This window comes from Natator depressus, chromosome 14 (assembly GCF_965152275.1).
Source record: "Natator depressus isolate rNatDep1 chromosome 14, rNatDep2.hap1, whole genome shotgun sequence".
NCBI classification, from domain to species: domain Eukaryota; kingdom Metazoa; phylum Chordata; order Testudines; family Cheloniidae; genus Natator; species Natator depressus.
The window spans coordinates 44,516,823-44,539,008 of record NC_134247.1 but is presented as its reverse complement, the minus strand read 5'-3'; the positions used below and the strand labels follow the sequence as shown (position 1 = coordinate 44,539,008).

Genomic DNA, 22,186 nt, shown 5'->3' with positions numbered 1-22,186 from the left:
TGCACGTATACCGTAAAGAGACGGTCCCCGCCGCAAACTGCTTACAAGCTGGCTAAGGCCTGCTCCACCCAGATTTTGTACAGGTTTAACTAGGCTGGCAAACGTTGGGCTTTTATTGGTAAAAGTCGATTTCACCGTATATACACACACATATTCCCACAACTATGAACATTTAAATAGAAAAAAATGCTTAAAAATAAACCTATATTATCAGTCAAAATTGCAACCATTGAATGCTGCCAAGCCTAGCTATAGCTACTGGGCTAACATTGATCCCCCCCTGCCCCTCACCTTGTGGTCTGCTCCCAGCAATGCAAGGGAACAAAGGGACTAGATCAAGGATTCAAATTCCCTTATTTTGCCAGCTGTTGCTCCGCATCAGCTCAGAGGAAGACGGAGGCGTCTGTATATAAAGCCCTTTGAAATTCGTCACCATGGGGCAGGAGCACCCTGCTGGGGCGCTGACGTTCTCATTTGCCTCACACCACGATAGCGTCTTTCTGGCAAATCCACTTGAATTCGGCGCTGCAGGTTTCTGAGTTGATCGAGTTCCCCTTTACCACCCCACAGCTGCCGGAGGCAACAGGGCCCGAGACCGGGAACCTGCAGAGCGAAGGAGAAAGGTAGTGATAGATGGATCAGAGAGACCCACCTCTCGCAGTGATGGGATGCTGGCCTTGATACCAACCCAGCTGGGCTAGGCCCAGATGCTGATGATAGCGTAACCCATGGCTGAGTGCCTCTCCTGATCTCATGGGATGGCTCCTTAGCTCAGACTGTGGCAGCTCTTGCTTTTAGCTCTGGAGGTCCCCAGTTCAGTCCCCGGGCTGTCAGCCATCACAGCAAAACCTCCCAGGACATGAACTGAGTTAGGGTGTCTTGTACGGGGAGACTTTGGCAAACCAGTAAAATGCCTGAAACTGCTATGGCTTATTGCTAAAAGCAGCCAAGTCCGCAGGCTGTAAATTGGCCATTCAGCATTCTCAGTTTGACCAAGGCAGGAGCAGGTGGTGGGGGGGGGAGTTTGGGGTGCCACAGAAAGGGCAGCTTGACCAAGCGTCCTTCCTGATAAGAATTGTGTTGAGGTGGCTGATTCATGCATTTTCAAAGAGCAGAATGTGCCCCAGGAATGTCTAGTGGGGCCTCAAGGCTGCAAACTCTGGAAAAACCCACACCTGGTTAATCGATAATCAGAAGGAAGCTCTTGCTTGACTATTGAAACTGCTTACTGAACAAGTTTTCTTTAAGGGACATGTCATTCTATTACTAATGTATAAATAAGGGGGAAAAGTTTGAGGTAGTTGGACACTTTTTGGACTCTCCTTCTGGGTACATCTTGCAGTCCCCACCGGGGGATGGAATATTTGGCCACCGGAAGCCTGCCGCTGGGCCACTCGAGAGCCACTCTCAGCTTTGGTAATTATCGAGGGTTGGGAGTATTTTACTAACCTTTTGCGGACGTGTGTAAGTGCTTGAGACTAAGTCAAGTTTAGCTTTAAGTGAAAGCTCCCTTGTGTTGTCCGGTTTGTGCCAGCCATCGATCGGTCGGACGGCCGTGTCTCCCCTGATTTATTTCCTGACACCACCTCGCACAGAGTAAAAGTTACTAAGAGCTTTGGGTTGAAAGAACCCCGGGTAACAGTCTCGTCTTCCCCTATTCTGATATCCACTCCCCATTACTCAGGCCCCACAAGTCTCCGGGGAGATCCTGGCCCCCCTTGAAGTCACTGGGAGCTTTGCCAGGATCATTCCACCTCTGCTCTCTTCTTGTGGCCGATTCCTCTCTCGCTCACTGCCGATTTAACAACACGGACGCCCAGATGCACAAAGGTATTTCGGCTTCTAACTCCCATTGAATTCAATGAAAGTTTGAGCCCCTTGCGTCAATCATTATAAAGCTTCTGTAGCCAATGGTATTTAGTTTATTGCTCATTTCTTGTATGGTTATAATCAACAAGCAAGTTACGTCATATATAATCATTGTATGCTCAATAGAGTTAAGATGTAGAATTATAGAAGTTTAAGAATGATTAGGAGCTGGAAGGGTTAATTTTGTATTCGGTATCTAAGTAATGAGGGGCTGAAACACAAGGCCTGCAGGCTCAGGCCTGCAAGATTTAAGCTTCGCTGATGGAGCTGAGAAATGCCGACATAAGCAAGCGACCGAAGAATAACCCGATGCCCTAAGATTACAGGGAAAGAGGTACCAAGTGGTGGAATTGTGAAAAATCTAGCCAGAAGATTAATTTTAAATCATAAGAATGCTGTAAAGGTGCACCTGTTTCCAACGTGTGCCTTAATCACAGGACACAGGTTGTGTATTAATGCTCATGAGGATAAAGAGAACCTACACGACCTATAGGAATCGGGGTACTGTACCTTTCTAGAGGACATCAGACCAATAAGGAAAAAGAGGGTTGACACTTTTATGGACAGGCACAGACCGTAGATGTAGACAGAATCACATTATAAAGAGGATGCCCAGAGTGGGAAAATTGAGCTCCCTACGGGAAAACTCCAGCAGGAACCATCCCTCTGTTGATGGGCAAGCCATGCGAGACCCATGAGACCCTAACACTGCTGTTAAGATTGTGAGTATATTTGTAACTTGTGCATATGTCTGTGGAGAATTTCTATGTGCATGGGTATTCATACCCTTAATAAAATTTGTAAAACAAATAGACTTTGTACTTGTGAATGTCTGTGTGGTCACTACCCTTGGTCTTTATTCCTTCCTAGAGACTCTAAATCTGAAGGGAGTGGCAGAGGTGACTTTCGCGCCGTTAAGCTTGAACCTGTAGGGACCACGTCCGAACGCAGAGTGGTGTGACACCACATTACAAAACTCACTTGAAATAAAAATCAAAGGCTAACTGCTCTCTCTTTAGCTAAACACAGAGATGGTGAAGAGGTGACTTGATCACAGTCTCTAAATACCTACATGGGGAACAAATGTTTAATAACGGGCTCTTCAATGTAGCAGAGAAAGGTCTGGCACAACCCAATGGCTGGAAGTTGAAGCTAGACAAATTGAAACTGGAAATAAGGCCGACTTTTTTTTTTTTTTTTTTTTTTTTTTTTTAACAGTGAGGGTAATTAACCACTGGTAGAGTAACCCAAGGTTCATGGTGGATTCTCCATCTTTGACCATTTTTAAATTGAGTGGATGTTTTTCTAAAACATCTGCTCTGGGGTTTATTTTGGGGGCAGTTCTCTGGCCTGTGTTTATATAGCAGGTCAGATTATATGATCACACTCGTCCCTTCTAGCCTTGGAATCTATGAAGATGGGGAAACTGATGCCCAATGGGGTGCAGAGATTCTTAATTCTCTCCTTGTTTTATTATCAGACCGGGCTGTCTCCCAGACCTGGGACTAGAACCCAGATGGTCTAATCCAAGGCCCTGGAATCAGTAGGAGCCAAAGGAGAAACAAGGCCCTGGTTTATAGCCTAGTCGCAGAGCAGATGGTTGCAATAAGAACATTTGAATCACAGCAATGTCCAAGTTGTCTGTGAAACCTGAGCCCCTGCTGGGATGCTAGGAGAGATTCCCGTCCAAAAACACACAGCCCTGCACTTCAGCTCTGTGGAATCTGAGCCCAAATGTGCAAAGCTTCAGAATGAGCAAATCATAGGACTGGAAGGGACCTCAAGAGGTCATCTAGTCCAGTCCCCTGCGCTTATGGCAGAACTAAGTATTATCTAGACCATCCCTGTCCAACCTGCTCTTAAAAACCTCCAGTGACAAAGTTTCCACAACCTCCCTAAGCAATTTATTCCAGGGTCCAACCACCCTGACAGTTAGGAAGTTTTTCCTAATGTCCAACCTAAACATCCCTTGCTGCAATTTAAGCCCGTTGCTTCTTGTCCTATCCTCAGAGGTTAAGGAGAAGAATTCCTCTCTCTCCTCCTTGTAACAATCTTTTATGTACTTGAAAACAGTTATCGTGTCCCCTCTCTGTCTTCTCTTCTGCAGACTAAACAACCCCAATATTTTCAATCCTCCTCATAGGTCATGTTTTCTAGACCTTTAATGATGCTCTTCTCTGGACTTTCTCCAGTTTGTCCACATCTTTCCTGAAATGTGGCACCCAGAACTGGACACAGTCCTCCAGCTGAGGGCTAATCAGTGCAGAGTAGAGCGGAAGAATTACTTCTCTTGTCTTGCTTACAACACTCCTGCTAATACATCCCAGAAGGCTGTTCGCTTTTTTTTTTTTTTTTTTTTGCAACAGTATTACACTGTTGACTCATATTTAGCTTGTGGTCCACCGTGATGCCCCAGATCCTTCCTAACAAATCTACAAATGCAGAGGAAAAAGTTATCTTAGCCACAGTGAATCTGCAGGCAACACTCACAGTGTTTGATTTAAAGGGGAGCCGTCCACCCAGGTCCAGTTCCTGGTATGGGACGTGATGTTCAGGCCGATCCAGATGTGGTTTGTGCCTTCTGCAATAGTGTTTATGAAATCCTGGGGAGTATAAAGCAAGCGACTGGGTGACTCTCACACGGTCTTACACCCCCTGCATATACAGAGACTTCCCCCTCCCCCTGCAAGCCCCATCACACCAGGAGATGTATCAGAGACCCAAAACATGCAAGGAAAACAGATTCTGACCCAATGGGGCCAGCACACTGGGTGATACCCTCTCACTGGAGAGCTTCAGTGGTACTGAAGAATAGACCTGTTTCCCTGAGAGTTGCTGAGTGGTAAAGGAGTCAAAAATTTGTGGCACTACATTGATTCACACCAGCTGGAGAACTGGCCTTGTGCATTTCACTTTACCATCTCCTCTTGGTCCTGGATCACGAGCATCTGTGAATTCCTCGACTCACAGTCTTTCCGGCTCTCGCTCCAGATCTGACTCCTTCTAGAATCCCAGTAGCACTTTCCCCTGTGTGCCCGCCAGTCCTTAGGGCAGAGTTCGCACCCGGCGCCCCCTGGAAGAAGAAACAGAGATGCCCGTGAACTCACAGAAAGCCAATATTTTTATTTCAAGCCATTCAAAAGCCCTAGCCCACAATGGGCGCTAGGAGCCAGACTCCCAGCTGGTGTCGGTCAGCATGGAGCACATCAATTTACTCCAGCTCAGGATCTGGCCCAAGAGCGATCCTAGTCAAAAATGTCCATCCAATTTTCTCATAGTGGCGGGCGATGGATTTATTTTCCCCTCTTTTCTCATAACTCAGAGCTCAAAGGATTTCACTCAAACTCCCGCCCGGACCCCCAACACTGTATGATGTAATAAATGTTCATCACGGACCCAGCAAAGGAAGTGTGACCCTGGACGTTGAGCATCAGAGCATTTGGGGGGGCTCTAATTACAGTGCTGGGTGCTCTGCAGAGTGAGAGCTACCCCCACGTGAGCACTAGAGGTCACTGCTGCCATTAACACAGGTGAGGACGGGGGGTCTGGGTATGTTGCCGGTCTCTGCTGAATATAGGATTGTTATTGCATTGGTTTGTTGCATTGCAGTAGCCCGTGCTGGGCACTAAACCAACATGGCACAAGAAGACAGTCCCCACCCCGAAGGGTATTTTTGTTACCTGCATTTCAGCAACACCTAAAGGCCACACTGCCTTTACTTAGGGGAACTGGACTGCTACTCAAGAGATCTGGGGTCTTTCCCAGTTCTGCCACTGAGCTGCTGGGTGACCTTGGGCAAGTCACTTCCCCTCTGGTTCCCCTCCAGCCTTTTGTTTAGGTTGCAAACTCTGCCGGGCTGGGACTGTCTCTCCCTGTGTGTCTGTGCAGCGCCTGGCACAGGGGGGACCTGATCTCAGCTGGGGCAGAGACTGTCTCTCCCTGTGTGTCTGTGCAGCGCCCAGCACAACGGGGCCTGATCTCAGCTGGGGCAGGGACTGTCTCTCGCTGTGTGTCTGTGCAGCGCCTGGCACAAGGGGGACCTGATCTCAGCTGAGGTGGGGACGGTCTCTCCCTGTGTGTCTGTGCAGCGCCCGGCACAAGGGGGACCTGATCTCAGCTGGGGCAGGGACGGTCTCTCCCTGTGTGTCTGTGCAGCGCCCGGCACAAGGGGGACCTGATCTCAGCTGGGGCAGGGACTGTCTCTTCCTGTGTGTCTGTGCAGCGCCTGGCACAAGGGAGACCTGATCTCAGCTGAGGCAGGGACTGTCTCTCGCTGTGTGTCTGTGTAGTGCTCGGCACAACGGGGCCCTGATCTCAGTTGGGGCAGGGGCGGTCTGGGCCTCCATGTGCTACTCTAATGGACCTAGTGACAGACAGCCTCCATCCCAAAAGCTCAATCTAAATAGAGAAAACATCCAAAGGAAGGATCATTATCCCTATTGTACAGATGGGGAAACTGAGGCCCAGAGTGATGTAGTAATTTGCCCAGGTCTGCTGTGTCCCACTCTGGCATGTGAGCAGTGAGCTTTTCCAGCAGATGTTGAATGTCCATAGTCATTCCACCTCCCACCCGGCTCCCAAGATTCCCCAGGTCAGGTGTTTCCCAGATGCTGAGCCCAGCCTGGAAATCAGTTGAGAGAGAATCTGAGCTGAGGTTACCTGCTGGGCTGCTCCAGGCTGGGTCACACAGACTCTGCTTGAGACGAGACACGAAGGCGGCCTGCTGGATGTCGCATTCTGCCCATCCGTCCTGGAAACCTTCCAAACAGCATCCGTGCAGAGGGAGGTTAGGACACCGCACGTAAGGAAGCTCTAAGGAGCTAGGTCACGTTCCATAGCCCAGAGGGAAGAGAGAAGGGGAGCGAATTTGGGCCCGGTTCCCCATTATCTTGCCCCTTATGGTGTCATTTACTCTAGTGCAGAATGCCACCATCTGCTCTGGTAGCAGATCTAGTCAATATTATCTGTATTTTCTGTGCTTTTTTTTAAAAAAAAAATTTCAATTAGATACCCCAAAAAATCCAGTTTTTCGCTTCTGTTTCCCTTCCTTTTCCCCCCTCCTCCGTTTTCCCATTAAAAAGGGCTGATGGAAGGAAAAAAAGGGGAAGGAATGGGGAAAATATTTTCAGATGTTTCGTTAAACTCCAGGAAATTTAAAAAATATTTAGCGAAGGCCTTTGTCAAAAAAAAAACAAAAACAAAAAAAGCCACAATCTGGTGTCTTTAGTAATATTTTGCACTGGTTTTCCCCCTGGGGTGAAGGGCAGGGAATCAGACCCGTTTCAGAGGGGTAGCCATGTTAGTCTGTTTCAGCAAAAACGAGGAGTCTTGTGGCACCTTAGAGACTAACAAATGTATTTGGGCATAAGCTTTCGTGGGCTAAGACCCACTTCATCAGATGCATGGAGTCAGACCTATGGAGGTGAGCTGGTCTGGAGAACACAGTGGAAACCGGGCCCCAGTCATGCCCCCACTGGGGAAGATGAACCATAGCTGGTGGGAGAGTCAAATGAAAATTGCCACTCTCATTTACCGTCTTCCTACACTTACAATAGGCACCGAGGGAACAGGGTTACAGACATAAGAGCTGCCATATTGAGTCAGACCAATGACCCATCCAGCCCAGTACCCTGTCTCTGACTGCGGAGGACAGGTGGGGTCCCAGAGGACGTGTGAAAGGTAGAGCTGCGGGTTAAACACCCCCAGGGCCTGGAGGAAGCCAGCGCCTGTGCCAGATACTTACCCCAGACACTCTGAGCAATCACAGCCGACACCAGAAGGACACACACAGCCCCTAAAACCCCCACAGCAACTTTATAACCGTCGAGACTGGGAGGAGAACCTGTAAAAATTCAAATGTGGGGAAACCTTTTCAGTGAAGGATAAAAGTAGCCATGGAGGGATTTCCTGCCAAACCTACCAACCGGATTGTGGTACATCCTAGTGCATTCCCTGCAATTTCCACATCTAGTTTTGTTGGGCTCACTGGCAGGGTTAGTGCGACCATCTCAGTGTAAGATCTTTGGGGTAGGAGCTGGGGTACACAATTAATAGAAGTAATACAGTACACTAGAAGGCCTAGCTGAGATCAGGGCCCTTTTGTGCCAGGCGCTGCACAGACACAGGGAGAGACAGTCCTTGCCCAAAGGATCACCTAGTATAATTAGACTAGACAGACAAAGGGGAAACAGAGGCACAGAGACTTACCCAACCTCACAAGCAGGGACCTAACCCAGGTCCCCTGGCCTTTACCCTATCCAGTACCCCATGGCACGCCAGAGAGATATACTGTTATTTCAGGCCAGGGCAGCCAACAGTTCTTAACAACTCCCCCACCCCCCCCCCCAATTAGTGTCAACAGAACCAGCAGACAATACAATTAAGCAGCCCACTGTTTATTCCCTCCTTGTCTCCCCGGGTAGGAGCGTAGGTGTTGTCACACTCGACCAGAGCATGGGTCCATCTTGTACAGTTTCCTGTCTCTGATAGGGACCAGTGCCAGAGGCATTCAAAGGTGGTAGAAGAACCCCATATCTACAGCAACCAGTCTGGATGCCGAGAGCTCTGACGCTTACCCCGCTCCCTGACCAGTTTCCTTTACTGATCTCTGTTGCACTGTTTTGAACAGCCACCACAGTAATTTTGCACATCAAAAGTGCTCTCTGTCAGCAAAACACTCCTTTGTTCCCTCCTGGAGCTGTGGAAGAAATGCTGCAGCCCTGTCAGAAAACGTGGATGTGTTTTTCCACGAGCGTCTATGAAAAGGAACTAAAAAGGGCCAAACTGGAGTTTGAAAAGCAAAGAGCTCACGACGTCAAAACAACAAGATTCTTTAACTAGAGCAGAAGCAGGAACCCTCTGTGCAAGAATAAGTTCCTCTGCTGGAAAACCATGCTTTTAAGGGAGCAATTAAGGAGGATAAGGACATTTCTGATAAGCTAAATATCTTTCTTCGCATCAGTTTTCACTACAAAGGGTGTGGGACAGATTCCTATTCTAGCACTGCTCTTTGCTGGTAATAATGTTGACTTCCGGTCAGAGACTGAGCTACCAGACAAGGAAATTGATGATTTTAAAAATGTCATAAAATCACACAGCTGTGGTTGAGAATGTTACCCCCCCCCCCTTTTTTTTTTTAAATGGCATTTTTTCTGTTTTGAACCAAAGCTCTCCGTCTGACTCTGCTGACCTACCGAAATCAGGACTGAAAGAAAGATTTTGCAGAACCACCAACAGGCAAAAAACATTTTTTGTCTTCACGTTTCTGATCACTTTTTTTAAACTGCAGGTGTTTGGAAAAAAAAAAATCAAAATATTTTTGCAAAAAATTCCATGTTTGAAGAGGGGCAAAAAAGGCCATTTTTTCCCCCAAGAAAAACCTGTTTTTGCTGGGGAAGTTTCAACCAGCTTTGCTCGTGCCCTCACTGAAACCTAAAGAGCAGACGCCATTCCTGAGTGGCCAGCGTAGGTTGGTTTATAGAGCAATACCTTGGCTCCCGTGCGGAGATGGCTGGGTTGAGTTTATCCTCTTCATCTGGAGGGTCATGACGACGTAATCGTCTTCATTCTCCATCTTCTGATGCCGGTGTCGGGTTCGGTTTCGAACAGAGGATCGGAGAAGAAGAAGAAGAGACGCCTGTGGATTCCGGCTGGTCTCCACAAGCCTACAGAGGAAGTACTGGCTCCTCCCCAAGAATCAGGTGTGAAACCACAGCACGCAGAGATGCTGGTGTCTGAGGGACCCAGCCGTGACAGCGGAGCCAGATGCTGAGGAGGGGGGTGCAGGTGTCACATGGTTGTATTCCCGACCTGGGGGGCCAGATGTTCTTTGGGAATAAGGCAGCGTAGCTACAGCCCATTGACCCCTGCTGGGGATCTGGGCCCATTGACGCCAATTGAGTGACTGCCGATTGACACCAGCTTGAGATCGGCCCCATTGACGCCAGTAGAGTTATGGGCGATTTGTACCAGGTGGGGAATCGGGTTCAGAGCAGTTTGTGGGGAGGAGACGTCGATAAGAACTAGCTGATAAGAACCTACGAACTGGCTCAGCCCCATGGTCCCGCTACCCCAGCATCCCATCTCTGGCAGCGGCCAACGTCAGATGCTTCAGAGGGAATGAACAGAGCAGGGCAGTTTATCGAGCGAGCCATCTCCTGTCATCCTGTCCCTGCTTCCGGCAGTCAGAGGCTAGGGACAGCCAGACCGTGGGGTTGCATCCTTGACTGTCTTGGCTAATAGCCATTGATGGACCCAGAAGTGAGAGTGGGTCGGTGCGGCACTCCGGTTTTGCTCCCCCGTCAGCAGCACTGTCAGACCCTACAGGCAGAGTGCCGATTGGGGGGAGAAAAAGGGGCAGCTGCCCCAGACCCCAGCTTTGGGGGCCCCCCTGGAGCCCAGGGAGCTAGTGCGGGACCTGCTTCCAGCTGGGAGCAGGGGCCGAGCCCCCCCTGCACTGTCTAGCGGCGGTGGGAAGAGGAGCAACCCAGCCCCAGCCCACTCCACTCCCCCAGGTCACAGCCGCTTCCCGCCCCCGGCACTCACCGACGGTGGCAGGAAGTGGAACGTCATCGCAGCTGGGAGCCGGCAGAGTGGAGGGGGCTGGGGCTCTCCACTTCCCATCCACGGTAAGGATGCTGGGCCCAGTGCAGGGTGCAGCGGTAAGTCGTGGTGGCTACTGTCACTCCTGGCTGGACCGATCCTCCAGAGACTGATCTAATTCATTTTGAACCCTGTTACACTTCCAGCCCCCTCCACCTCCCCTGGCAATGAGTTGCACAGGTTGACTGTGCGTGGTGGGAAGAAATACTCCCTTTTGTTTGTTTGTTTTCCACTGAATGCATCCGATGAAGTGAGCTGTAGCTCACAAAAGCTCATGCTCAAATAAACTGGTTAGTCTCTAAGGTGCCACAAGTCCTCCTTTTCTTTTTGTGAATACAGACTAACATGGCAGCTACTCTGATCCCTTTTGTTTATTTGAAACCTGCTGCCTATTCCCGTCACCAGGTGACCCCTGGTTCTTGTGTTACGTGAAGGGGTAAGTAACGCTTCCTCAGTCCCTTCTCCACACCAGTCATGATTCTAGAGACCTCTATCAGCTCCCCCCTCGGTCATCTTTTTTCCCCCCAAACTGAACAGCCCCAGGGTTTTTACCTTCTGCTCACACGGCAGGTGTTTCACACTCCTCATCAGTTTGATCATATCTGCATTACCCCCCCCCCGGCTGCCAACCACACTGAGAACATCACACAGCACCTGCGATGAAGCCAGCTTCCTGCGGGTCAGCCTTTGCTGATGTGTGGGAAGCCATTTTCCATCTGCTCACCTTCGAGCCAGCGCTGACTGGCCGGCCTTCTCCTGCTGGATAACTTTGGGTGCAGCCCACCCTTCCTGTGCAAACAACAACCTGTGGGAGAGAACACCACAGCGGCTTCCTGCCTGGAGTGGGACCCAGCTCATCTGTCTGCAGTGGGGTTTGCTCCCTTGCTTGGGGGGGCTCGAACACTTGGATCCCCAGAGAGATGTGCCAGTGTCGGCAGACCATCCGGCAGCCATGCACAGAAGCCGGATACCCCGTTCCACCAGTCCCAGGGCTGTCTGTCTCTCCTCTCCCCACCAGCTTCCTGGCAGCCCAGCTCCCCCGGGCAGGGGTGTAATAGAAACACACGACCGATCTGGCGCCATCTCTATCCCCAGTGTGACCCCACTGAGGACAACAGCGTGGTGCAAAGGATTAACGCGTCAACTGAGCTAATTAATTGGTTGATAGACGTATGCCAGGGGTTATTTGAATCCCTGCAGTGAGACAAGTTTGATGCGGATTTCCTAGCCTCTGGGGACTGCACTGGGGCAGAAGAGGTAGAAAAAGGCTAATGAAGGCCCGCTCAGTCCAAACTGAGACAGCCGGAGGGAGATGATTAAAAAGAAGAGCCTTGCTCACCTGCAGGCAGAGAGAGCAGATCTGAGGCTGAACTCACTCTCCCAGAGAAGAGATTAAGTTTCTGTTGCTTCTTGCTGGCTTTAGGCATGGAGTGCCCCACGACCGCATGGGAGGGTGGGTGGAGAAGCCCAGGGACTCACAAGGGGGCACGCTGGTAAGGACGTGCGATAACACAAACCGAATTTGGGCCTGGCGTGAGCGAGCGAGACTCTCTATGGCAAGAATGCCAGGGAAGCATGCTCACGCTAGGACAGCCTTGAGCTTCTAGCGCTGGGGATGTGGGCGTGAATTAAATTTAAGTCACTTTACACCCCTGTTGGTAGGACTTGCTTTACCATAGCAGCCAGAGAAGACTGGGCTTCACCCTCACGTAACTGACTAAAAGCGTGTAATACTGACACCAAGGGGCCAGCAGACATTTGATCGCACTCTGCTAAAGAGCCATGAAATCTCTCGGGCTATAAGACACTGGCCCAGCAAGGCTAGTCCAATATTCTCTGGAATATTGGACTAGCCTTGCTGGGCTAGTGTCTATCGCCAAATAAAATAAAGGGGGCAGACCAAACATAGGGGAGAGGTTTGCTTTGGAGACCCCAGAGACCTAGAGCCAATACACACTCCACAGAGTGTTGGAGCTTCCTAAGAAGCCAGGAAGGTTCACGGTAGGTTAAAAAAATATTCAGACAGTTATGACTTTATTATTGCGTGTATTACATTGCATTGAGTATTCAGCAGAGATCAGTGCCCCCCTTGTGCAAAGATAAATGAGACAATCCCTCTACTGTATAGCTTATCGACGAAATAGAAATCCTGTCACAGACAGGAGGGACAGGCACAGAGATAAATACAATAGTAAAAACAGATTTAAAAAAAACAAACAATCACATTTACTTATGATCAAGGCTACGATTTTGGCACAGGTATTTTTATGTCAACTCCTGGACAGGACATGGGCAATAAATAATAAATGATGGATGCTCAAACCCTGCTGCCCGGGGTTGAATTATTGCATTTTCAAGAAGTTGTGGAGGGCTCATTTAAAAAAAAAAAATGAATCACAGCATCTGTAAGATCCATGACAGATTCGTAGCCTTACTTATAATTATTGATATTACAATACAGTTCCAGTCAGTGCCCCATAGCGATGGGATGGACACACACACACACACACACACACAGAGAGTCCCTGCCCCAAAGTGCTTACAATCTACATGGAGGAGTATCTCATTTTAAAGATGGGAAACTAAGGCACAGGACGGTGGAAGGCCCAATTTTCAGAGTAGCTTAATTCCCAGTTAGGCAGCTGCATGAGCCTTCGGATTAAACACCCCACTCACCGTCTGAGCTCTTGAATATTCGGCCCCGAGTGACTCACCCACAGACAGGGAGTTGGTGGAAGACCCGGGTCTCCCAAGTCCCAGCCCGGAGCCTTAAGTGCAAGGGCAGCCCTGGCCCCACATGGGAAGAAGTCACATCCAGGATAGTGCAACGATCGTAGCTGTGCAACGCACACAGGAGGCACCCGCCCCTCGGCCATTCAACGCTATTAAAGTGCTGGCTCTCGGCTGCGTTGGGGCAGCCGGCTCAGGTCCCGGGGCTGTACCACCTCTCCATTCGGTGAGATCTCCTCACCAGCCTCTCCGTCTCGGGTTGCAGCCTCGGGCAGATGCGAGACACAGGCCGGCACGCAAACGGGCGAGTCTGCCGAGTCCAAGATCCCTTCCTCTTTGCAACCACGACGGGTTTCCGGTCCTTCTCGCCCACGTTTCCAGCAGACATAAAGTGCAGCAGCAACAAACAAAGCAGCAACGAACCCCAGCGATACCCACATGCCACAGCGGCCCCGTGGCTCTGGAAAGAAAACCAAAGATAAGAGTCAGTTTAGACACCGCTGGACTAAGAGAAGACAGGTGTCCCAGTGGTTAGAGCCCTCGCCTAGGTCTTGGGTAGACCAGAGTTCAATTCCTGCTCTACCTTTGAGTCCTTCTCTGGGCCTCAGTTGCCCCTCTCCAGTGTGGATAACAGCATTGCCCTCTCACAGGGGTGTTGTGAGGCTGAATCCAAGGTGCTCAGATACTAACATGACGGGGTCCAGATAAATATTTTAGAACAAGCCTTACTGATAAGAAGCTGGCCTCTGCCACAAAGATCTGTTTGCACAGCACCTAACACTCTGGGGTCCTGGCTATTAACCCAAGGCAAATACTACATTAGAGTCACTCAGACTAGAGCGAGGGTAACCCCATGTTGCTGCCTCTCATGACGTTTGGTGCGTTCCTTAAAGCCCCAGCTCCTGGAGTCCTGTGATTAGAGGAGACTCCCCGCTTTCATTTGGGTCTTCTCAGGGAAGGTTTCCAGCCCTTGGGGCTGTGGGGAGAGTTTGAAAACACAATCCCTAGAGGTAGGTGCAAAAAGGGGGACGGAGACTGAGCATTGCAATCCCGTGCCACCCCAGAGCATGGCACGCTGGCTCCCTATACAATTCAGGGGGCCCCTAAAATTGGGATTTACAGAAGCCAGCATGCGAGGCAGGGGGCTGCCTAAGGTAGCCAGTAGTAAATGCCGAGGAGAAGGCTGTGAAAAGCCACCTCCCTCCACTTGCAATTCACAGCCAGGCACCCTCTCCTGGAGTTAAATGCCTAAGCAGGGTCAGTCCATTTTTGAGAAGAAACAAGATGGCAGCGGTTAGAGCATTTGCCCAGGATGTGGGAGACCAAGGTTCAAACCCACGGAGAGAAGCAAAGACTTGAACCCAAGTCTCCCACCTCTCTGGAATGAGCTGTACCCACTGACCGCCAGGAGGGACTGAGGGACCCCCCCAACGTTGTTCCACTGGGGATAAATAATTAGCTGGAGAGCCCCAAGAAATTCGCAAATACAAGACACCATGGTAAAAAAAACAAAAAACAAACACAAAAACCCACCCCCCCCGATGGCATTGCCCATCTCACGGAGCTGGGCCTGACTCTCCACTCCTGTGTCGTGACCTGGTGCATGGGGTCACATCACCGCTCAGGTATGGGGGTAGCCGGGCCAAACCGGGCTGGGGTGGGGGTGGGATTGGCCCTATAGGACAGGATTCACTCTCCAAAGGCAGATTCACTCTCCAAACCTTCCCTTGCCCAGCCTGGCCAGGCCAGGCCCAGGGCTTCCCCATCTCCCCCAGGGGACCTGACCCCCCCATACCACCAAGTGGATAAAACAAAACCTCACACAATTCCCTCCAAAGACAATATTATTTAAAAAAAAAAATTCACAGGGCTCTAAATTATCCGACAGCCCCCAGCTGCGGGTGATCGCTGGGATCGACACACAAACACCCCGAGTTCGGGGTAAAAACTGCTCAGGCACTGACCCTGTTCTGCACAATCCCCCTGGGAAGTGCTCCTGTAAAGAGATTCAGGTCATTAATACTTACTCCCCTCCAGAGAGCCGTTGGAAAGCATCCCTCGTCTACTTCCCTCTCCAGTCCGATTGGCAGTCCCCTCTCTGACAGCGGGAGTCTCCAATATAAGTGGTGGGAACAAGACAGGACCTGTAGGCAAACAGGAGGGCACAGATGTCAAGGCAAGGAGGCACCATTAGGTCAGCTGATCTGATCTCCTGTATAACCCGGGCCAGAGGACCTCATCCAGGGGTTCCTGCATCCAGCCCATATCTGGTGGTGGCCTAGAGCTTTTTTTCCCTCAAAGTCATCCAGTCTTGATTTAAAGACTTCACAGCGACGGGAGGCTGAGATACACAGCACCTTGCAGGAAGCAGTAATGCAATATCTAGGCTGTGATCCAGCCCTTCTGCCCATCCCCATAGTATTGTGCACCTCATAGTCCCTTTAAAGTATTTATCCTCCCAACATTCCCCACCATGGTGCGGGAAGCACCGTTATCCCCTGTACCAGGGCGGTTTGCTCCTGGGCTGGAGAGCTTAGGGCCAAGCCCGCCCTGATCACAGGAGTCATCCCAGCCGAAGGGAATCCGGAGATTCCAATATAAAGGGCAGTGCGGGGGGGGGTGGTTGAAAGAAAGTTGAGCCTGACAGCAAGCTAGAGAAGGCCAGGAATCAGGAGATGTACTGAGCTGAAATGGATACAATAATTGGTGTGTTTTGGGACCGCTGAATTCTGCGTTTGGACAAACTCCGTTGCCAGCCTGTAGAAAAGCGGTTCAACAATTTTGGGTGGACAAAGTGATTGGAACCTGTGTGAGTTCTTAAAGGGACCCCGATGAAGGGGAAACAGAGGCAGATTGGTGGCCACGATACTATATCCCCTGACAGAGGCGCGCGCACACAGACTTCGTGCCAGATTTGTAAAGGTATTTAGGCATTGCTGCGCACAGGGTCACAACGCCTAACAGAGTTAGGAGCCTACATCTCTTTTCACAAGGGATTTAGGCACTTAGGAGAAAAGATCCCATTGATAGACAGAATTTCAGCTCCCATGTGCCGAAATGCCTTTTGAAAGAGTTAGGCTCCTAAATCAATCAGTTAGGGGCTGCGACACTGTGCATAGCAACGCCAAAGACCTTTACAAATCTGGAGCTAAGTGACTTGGCCAAGGTCACACAGACAGTCTGTGGCAGAGCTGGCATTGACCCAGTGTCTCCCGAGGCCTGAGCCAGCAGACCAAGCACAAGGCCTTCCTTCCTCCCTAAACATGGGAGAAGAAACAGACGCCCAAAGGGAGTCATAAACAACACTGAGCATGCAGAAAAGGAGGACTTGTGGCACCTTAGAGACTAAACATTTATTTGAGCATAAGCTTTTGTGAGCTACAGCTCACTGCATCGGATGCGAATACAGACAAACACGGCTGCTACTCTGAAAACTGAGCATGTATTCAGCATTTCTCATCCATAGACGTCCAAGTGCTTTACAGAGGTGGTCAGTGTCATCCCCACCATTTTACAGACGGCGAAACGGATGGACAAAAGGAGAGGGGGGGGGCAGCAACATGCCCAAGGTCACCCAGCAAATCAGGGGCAGAGTTCTGAATGAAAGCCAGATCTTTGAAGTCCCAATCCAGCCTTACCCACTTGACCCATCTGCCTCCAAGAAAGCAATCTCAACTGTCGACAAGGATCTCAGGGACAGCGAGGCCAGAAGAACCATGCCGCTCTGAACGACATCCCTGGGAATTATACACCACTTCCACACATCGGACGGAGGGGGGAGAGGCTGTGCGCGTGAGACTGAACTGGAATTGGCCATAAACCTCAAGGCAAGGCACCTGGGAAACTTACCAGGCACCGTCAGATTGATGCGTGCCATGCAGATTTCATGAAGGTCACTGACGACTCGGTATTCTCCGGCCATCCATTCACTTGCGTTCTTCACAGAAACGAGGAGCCAGCCTGAGAGAGCAATCCGTCCCTGGTAAGTGCGGCTGTAGTAATTCCGCTTTCCTTTACTAGTGAACACCAGGATGGGGTCACAAGCAGTGTCGGAGGCCGTGATGGTGGTTGGCATCTTACACAAACGAGATGCCTTCTTGGGCAGGTTAATTTCAACATGCCCAGAGGAGCCTTCGGGCACAGACAGGTTATAGCGGGGACAAGCTCCAGACCCTAGAAGGAAAAAGGTGTGTGAGCGACAAGTGGATTCTACGCTGCTCTTGTGGAAGACAATGATTTCCTCTGGAGAGGAAGCGGGCATGCTGCAGGTCCGGGGCCCAGGAGCAGAGCTAAAGCTGGCTGCAGACGGGATAGCTCAGGGCGTGGATGGCAGAAGGCTGCAGGTCAGGACTATGGGGCACTGGCAGAGCTGTGGGCAAGGGCAGCGGTACCTTCCCAGAAGTGGGGGGGGCCCCACGGGCCCCCATCCCCTCTGTGGCCCTGCCCCCACCCCCTTTTATCCTTGAGGCCCCCACCCCTGGCCAAGCTGGAGTGGGGCTGGAGAGCCCAGGCCCCTCCACCTGCCTGCGGTGGGCCCCCCAAGAGCAGCCCCTGGCCCGTGTATCCACCCCCCAGACCCTCTGCCCAAGGTGGTGGAGGGTCCATGGCTCCCCACAGTTGCCTGCGTGATTGTGACCCCCACCTGGCTCCAGCTGGGGGGCAGGGCCTTGGAGCCACACTCAGCCCTGGTAAGAGCCATGCAGGCACCTGCAGGGAGCCAGATGCTCCACCTGCCCGGGGTGGGGGGGGGTCCAGCGGGCGGGGACTGTTCTTAGGGCCCCCCCACCCCAGGAAGGTGGAGGGTCCACAGCTCCTCACAGCTGCCCAGGCTCCCGGGTCAGGCTCCAGCTGCCAGGAGGGCTGAGGGAAGCGGGGCCTCAGGGGGAAGAGGAAGGGCAGGCTTCCCTGGCTGGGGGGCAGGGGGAAGACAGCTCTGGGCTGGAATAGTTGTGGACATCAGCAGAGCTCAGCTTGGGGGGGGGAAGACCAGGGCTTGAAGGAAGAAGTGGGGACTGAAGGTCAGGACAGAGGAGCATCCATAGAGCAGGAGGGTGGGAAGCCGGGGGCTGGAATAGCAGAGGGAACATGGGTCAGGATTAAGGTGAATTGGCAGAGTTAGGTGGGGGTGATCCCAGTGGGGCCTGGGATCGAGGGGCACTGGTGGATGTAGGAGGGAAGCCCAGGGCTAGAAGAACTATAGGGCACCAGCAGAGCGGTGTATACCGAACCCAGGACTGCAAATTGCAATATTGGGGTACGGGATGGGTGCAATATGCTCCATGGAAAGGGAGACCAACCTTCCCCCCACCCCCCAGCCAACACTTCAAAGATCCCCAATGCAACTCAACTCGGGGGGGGGGGAGAATCTAGATTTAAGTGTCCAGATTTGGGGGGGGAGAGGGGGAAAGAGAGCAAGAGGTGAGGGTAAATATGGTTAAGAGCCACCTGCACACCCTGCCCCTGCAAACACACACACCCATCTGCTGCCCTTGGCCAGTAAAATCAGTCAGTGCCTCAGATCCCTCCCCCCCCACACACACTTTTACCGTGACTCACCCTGCTACCATCTGCAAGAAGCCAGTCCAGCCAACCAATGAAGATCATTTCTTGCAGTTTCCCACCCCCACCATCCACTCACATGTACAGACCCAGCTCCTTATTTTCCAGCCCCGCCTTCTCCACATAGCAATGGGGGAAAAGACACAATCCTCCAGACCTCCAACTCCCTGTTACCTCCCAGCCCCATACTTGCTACCTCCCCCCCTACCAGCAAGGAGACACCCTCCTCCCTATCTACTCCCTAGCTGCTACCCTGCAGCAGGAGGATGGACCACACCCCTCCATCCACCCCAAGCAGCCTGCTACCCCCATCCCCAGCAGGAGGAGAATTCCACCCTCACCCCCCTATTCTGCCGCTCTCTGATATAAGGATCCCCCACCATATCCCCTCTGAACCCAGCACAGCTGTATTCCGTCCCCCCATTACCCATCTCCCCTGCCCACCTGCCACCTGCCCAGTCCCTGGAGTCAGCCAGAAGGACCCCAGAAAGATCAGGGTCTTTAGTCTCCACATTGGCCCGAGTAGCAGCTGTTGAGCGTGTCTGTCCCCTTCCGCACACACAGCGACAATGGTTGAAATTTTCTTGGAGGCTCGTATTTCCCGGGACTTGCGCAGACACTTGGTTCCCCTTTGCGCCGGCCCCTGCCCCAGCTCACATCCGCTCTGCCTCCCTGGGCCTGAGCAGGAAGCCGCCACCTGCTTCTCAGCCTTCCCTGGCTTCCTGCACGAACAGCTGAGTCGCAGGAAGCCAGGGCAGCGCCTTCAGGGGAGGATGCGGTGCTCTGCACCCACCAAATTTTCCCCTTGGGTGCTCCAGGGCTGGAGCACCCCTGGGAGTTGGCGCCTAAGGTGCTACTTTTGGCCGATTAAATTTCGAAGCCCTTTTAGAACCGGTTCTCCCTCCCGGAACAACCGGTTCTCAAAGGGCTTCTAAATTTAACAACCAGTTCTAGCGAACTAGTGCGAACGGGCTCCAGCTCATCACTGGTTGTGCCCCCAGCAGACCACCCCACTAAACTAAACACCGATCTGACTGTACTCTGTGGGTACACACTTACACGGGTTTGCAGGATCCCACCCACGCTGGGACAGCATTTTTCTGACCAAGATGATTTTCCAAGTCACCTGTGTCTCCTCCTCCTCCTGTCCTAACCCACTCCACACCCAGAGCCAGGGACAGAACCCAGGAGTCCCGATTCCCAGTGCCCCCTGCAGCTCTCACCACTAGGCACCACTATTTTCCAAGAGCAGAGGTTTTCTGTTTTAGTTCCAGTCCTTATTAGGAAGCTGCTTTGCTGGCCAGCAGGGAAGCACCCGTGCAAGCTGCGGAGGGGGGGAGGCTGAATGAGAAATCCTGCGTTTAGAGATCGCCTTTCACAGAGGCTTAGAGGCCAGGGCAAAGCCTGGGAGTGAGAGATGCATGGTCCAGGGCTGCTCCTGGGAAGATGGAAGGTTTTAGGCAGCACCCCCACCCCTGGAAGCTCTGACCCTCACTTCCCTCCTAGCCCTCCCCCGCCCTGAACACAGAGCAGCCATTCTAAGTGGGGCGGGGGGAGGGGCGCACTCAAGGCACTGCTACAAAGGAAGTTCACAGCTTACCGGCTGGCCGGCCCCCTTTCTGTGCAGTATCCCCTGCAGATGAGCCATCTCCCCCTCTCCAGGCACGAACAGCCAGGCGTGCTCTGCAAACCCCCTATCCCAAGCCAGGCAAACACAGCACCTAGGCGGGATTTAGCCCTGCCTGGCTGGAAGCCTGGTGATTGGCTGTCATTAGCATACTGTCTCCTGATTGGACACAGGGTAGGGCGGGCGTATCCAGCGGCAGAGGAGAGCGTGTAGCAAATGAGGGGTGATCTGCATAACGCGCGGGAAGCTGCAGGGCTGGGGGGCGCCCCAGCTGGTCTCGTGTGCATTGAGCCAGCTGCTCTGGGTTCCCTCCCAAGCAGAGGTTGGTGTCAAGTGGCCCTCGCTCTGTTGGAGTCAATGAGTCAGATCCGCCCTTGGTGAAATCACTACTCTAACCCTTAGGCCACGCTCCCCTCTCAAAGCCAAGACTGGAGCAGCTGCTTATTGCTCCCCTGCATGCTGCTGTCTAGGAAAAACAGCTTGTGTAAAACCCGCTGCCAACGGGCCTTAGCGGGGTTCTCTGCTCGGTGTCCCCATCCGGTATCCTCATTTTGAACCTCTGACCTTCACTCTGATCCCTAAAAAGAAAAGGAGGACTTGTGGCACCTTAGAGACTAACCAATTTATTTGAGCATGAGCTTTCGTGAGCTACAGCTCACTTCATCGGATGCATCTCTGATCCCTGTTTTTCATTAGTTGTCCCCCGGTACTCAGTTGGTCCCTGGGTCCAGTGGTCCCTCCCGCTGGGCTGGGGGAGGGGCTTTTAGCACTGGGTGGGCTTGAGCCTGCCCACTTCCCGCATTTTTTCATGGTCTGTGTGTATATAAATCTCCTCACTGTATTTTCCACTTTATGCATCCGATGAAGGGAGCGGCAGCTCACGAAAGCTTATGCTCAAATAAATTGGTTAGTCTCTAAGGTGCCCCAAGTCCTCCTGTTCTTTTTGCGAATACAGACTAACACGGCTGCTACTCTGAAACCTTCATCGTGGCCATCTAGTCTGCCCACCTGAATGGCACAGGCCAGAGAACTGCCCCCAAATAATTCCCCAGAGCAGATCTGCCCTGCTCACATTTCCCGGCCACTGGGCACAAGGGAGGGACACGGAATTCAGCCTCTTCACCAGCTGTGATAAATAAAAAAACAAGCAGCCACATGGGGCCCAGCTTTGCCCACTAGGGGGATCAGCCCTGGGTCCTGGTCTCTTCTGCTTCTCTCCTTACAGTGGAGGGAGGTGCTTTGGGGTTATTTTAATTTGCAAGCTAGTTTCACATGAGGCAGGGCAGGTATGGGGGCAAATGGGAACAGAGAACAATATTTGCAAACCGCATCTATTCAAAGTATAACATGAGATAGCAGGAGACCCTGAGCCAAAATGCCCAAGTCAGTTTAGTAGGGCTCATACAGTTGGGACTGAATGCAGAATTTGGAGCATTGTCGTTAAGGGATAAATTGGGCGGTTAGAAGGCTAGCGGGGTGTCAGATGGCAGGAGAACGTAGAGCTGGGAGGAAAAGGATAAAGCAATAGGTGCATTCAGAAAGAGAAGCAAGGTTGTTACCATGCTGACTGCATTGCTGTGTGTCTGTGCTCCCCTGGACCCCAATAATCCCTCCCTCTAGTCTAGGCTATGTAAATTCGTATACCACAGCCCATGGGATTACTGGTGCCTGCCTAGAGCAGTGGTTCTCAACCAGGGGTACATGTATGTACCCTGGGGGTACGCAGAGGTCTTCCAGGGGGCACATAACTCATCTAGATCTTTGCCTAGTTTTATAACAGGCTACAGAAAAAGCACGAGC

General features: G+C 51.8%; 3 protein-coding genes across 4 annotated transcripts in view; 1 reads left to right on the top strand and 2 right to left on the bottom strand.

Annotated features, from left to right (window-relative positions):
• Positions 1 to 479: 479 nt before the first annotated feature.
• Positions 480 to 9,442, bottom strand: LOC141998668 (killer cell lectin-like receptor subfamily F member 1). The gene is made up of 6 exons (XM_074971558.1): positions 9,358 to 9,442; positions 7,613 to 7,711; positions 6,529 to 6,627; positions 4,788 to 4,942; positions 4,360 to 4,472; positions 480 to 603 (listed from the first exon to the last, which is right to left on the bottom strand). The coding sequence occupies exons 1-6, from the start codon at positions 9,440 to 9,442 to the stop codon at positions 480 to 482; spliced, it is 675 nt and encodes a 224-aa protein (XP_074827659.1).
• The window catches only part of LOC141998664 (C-type lectin domain family 2 member B-like), a 35,873-nt gene continuing 14,982 nt past the window's right edge, over positions 1,296 to 22,186 (top strand). The window contains exons 1-2 of one of the 2 annotated variants that reach the window (XM_074971553.1): positions 1,296 to 1,416; positions 1,685 to 1,830. The gene's annotated coding sequence lies outside the window, so the exon portion shown is untranslated. The remainder of the gene's footprint in view (positions 1,417 to 1,684; positions 1,831 to 22,186) is intronic. The other variant, XM_074971554.1, reaches the window with a different exon arrangement.
• Positions 12,518 to 20,484, bottom strand: LOC141998659 (uncharacterized). The gene is made up of 4 exons (XM_074971533.1): positions 20,360 to 20,484; positions 17,050 to 17,373; positions 15,228 to 15,344; positions 12,518 to 13,660 (listed from the first exon to the last, which is right to left on the bottom strand). Exons 2-4 carry the CDS (start codon positions 17,273 to 17,275, stop codon positions 13,356 to 13,358), a joined length of 648 nt encoding a protein of 215 aa, XP_074827634.1. The 5' UTR covers positions 17,276 to 17,373; positions 20,360 to 20,484; the 3' UTR covers positions 12,518 to 13,355.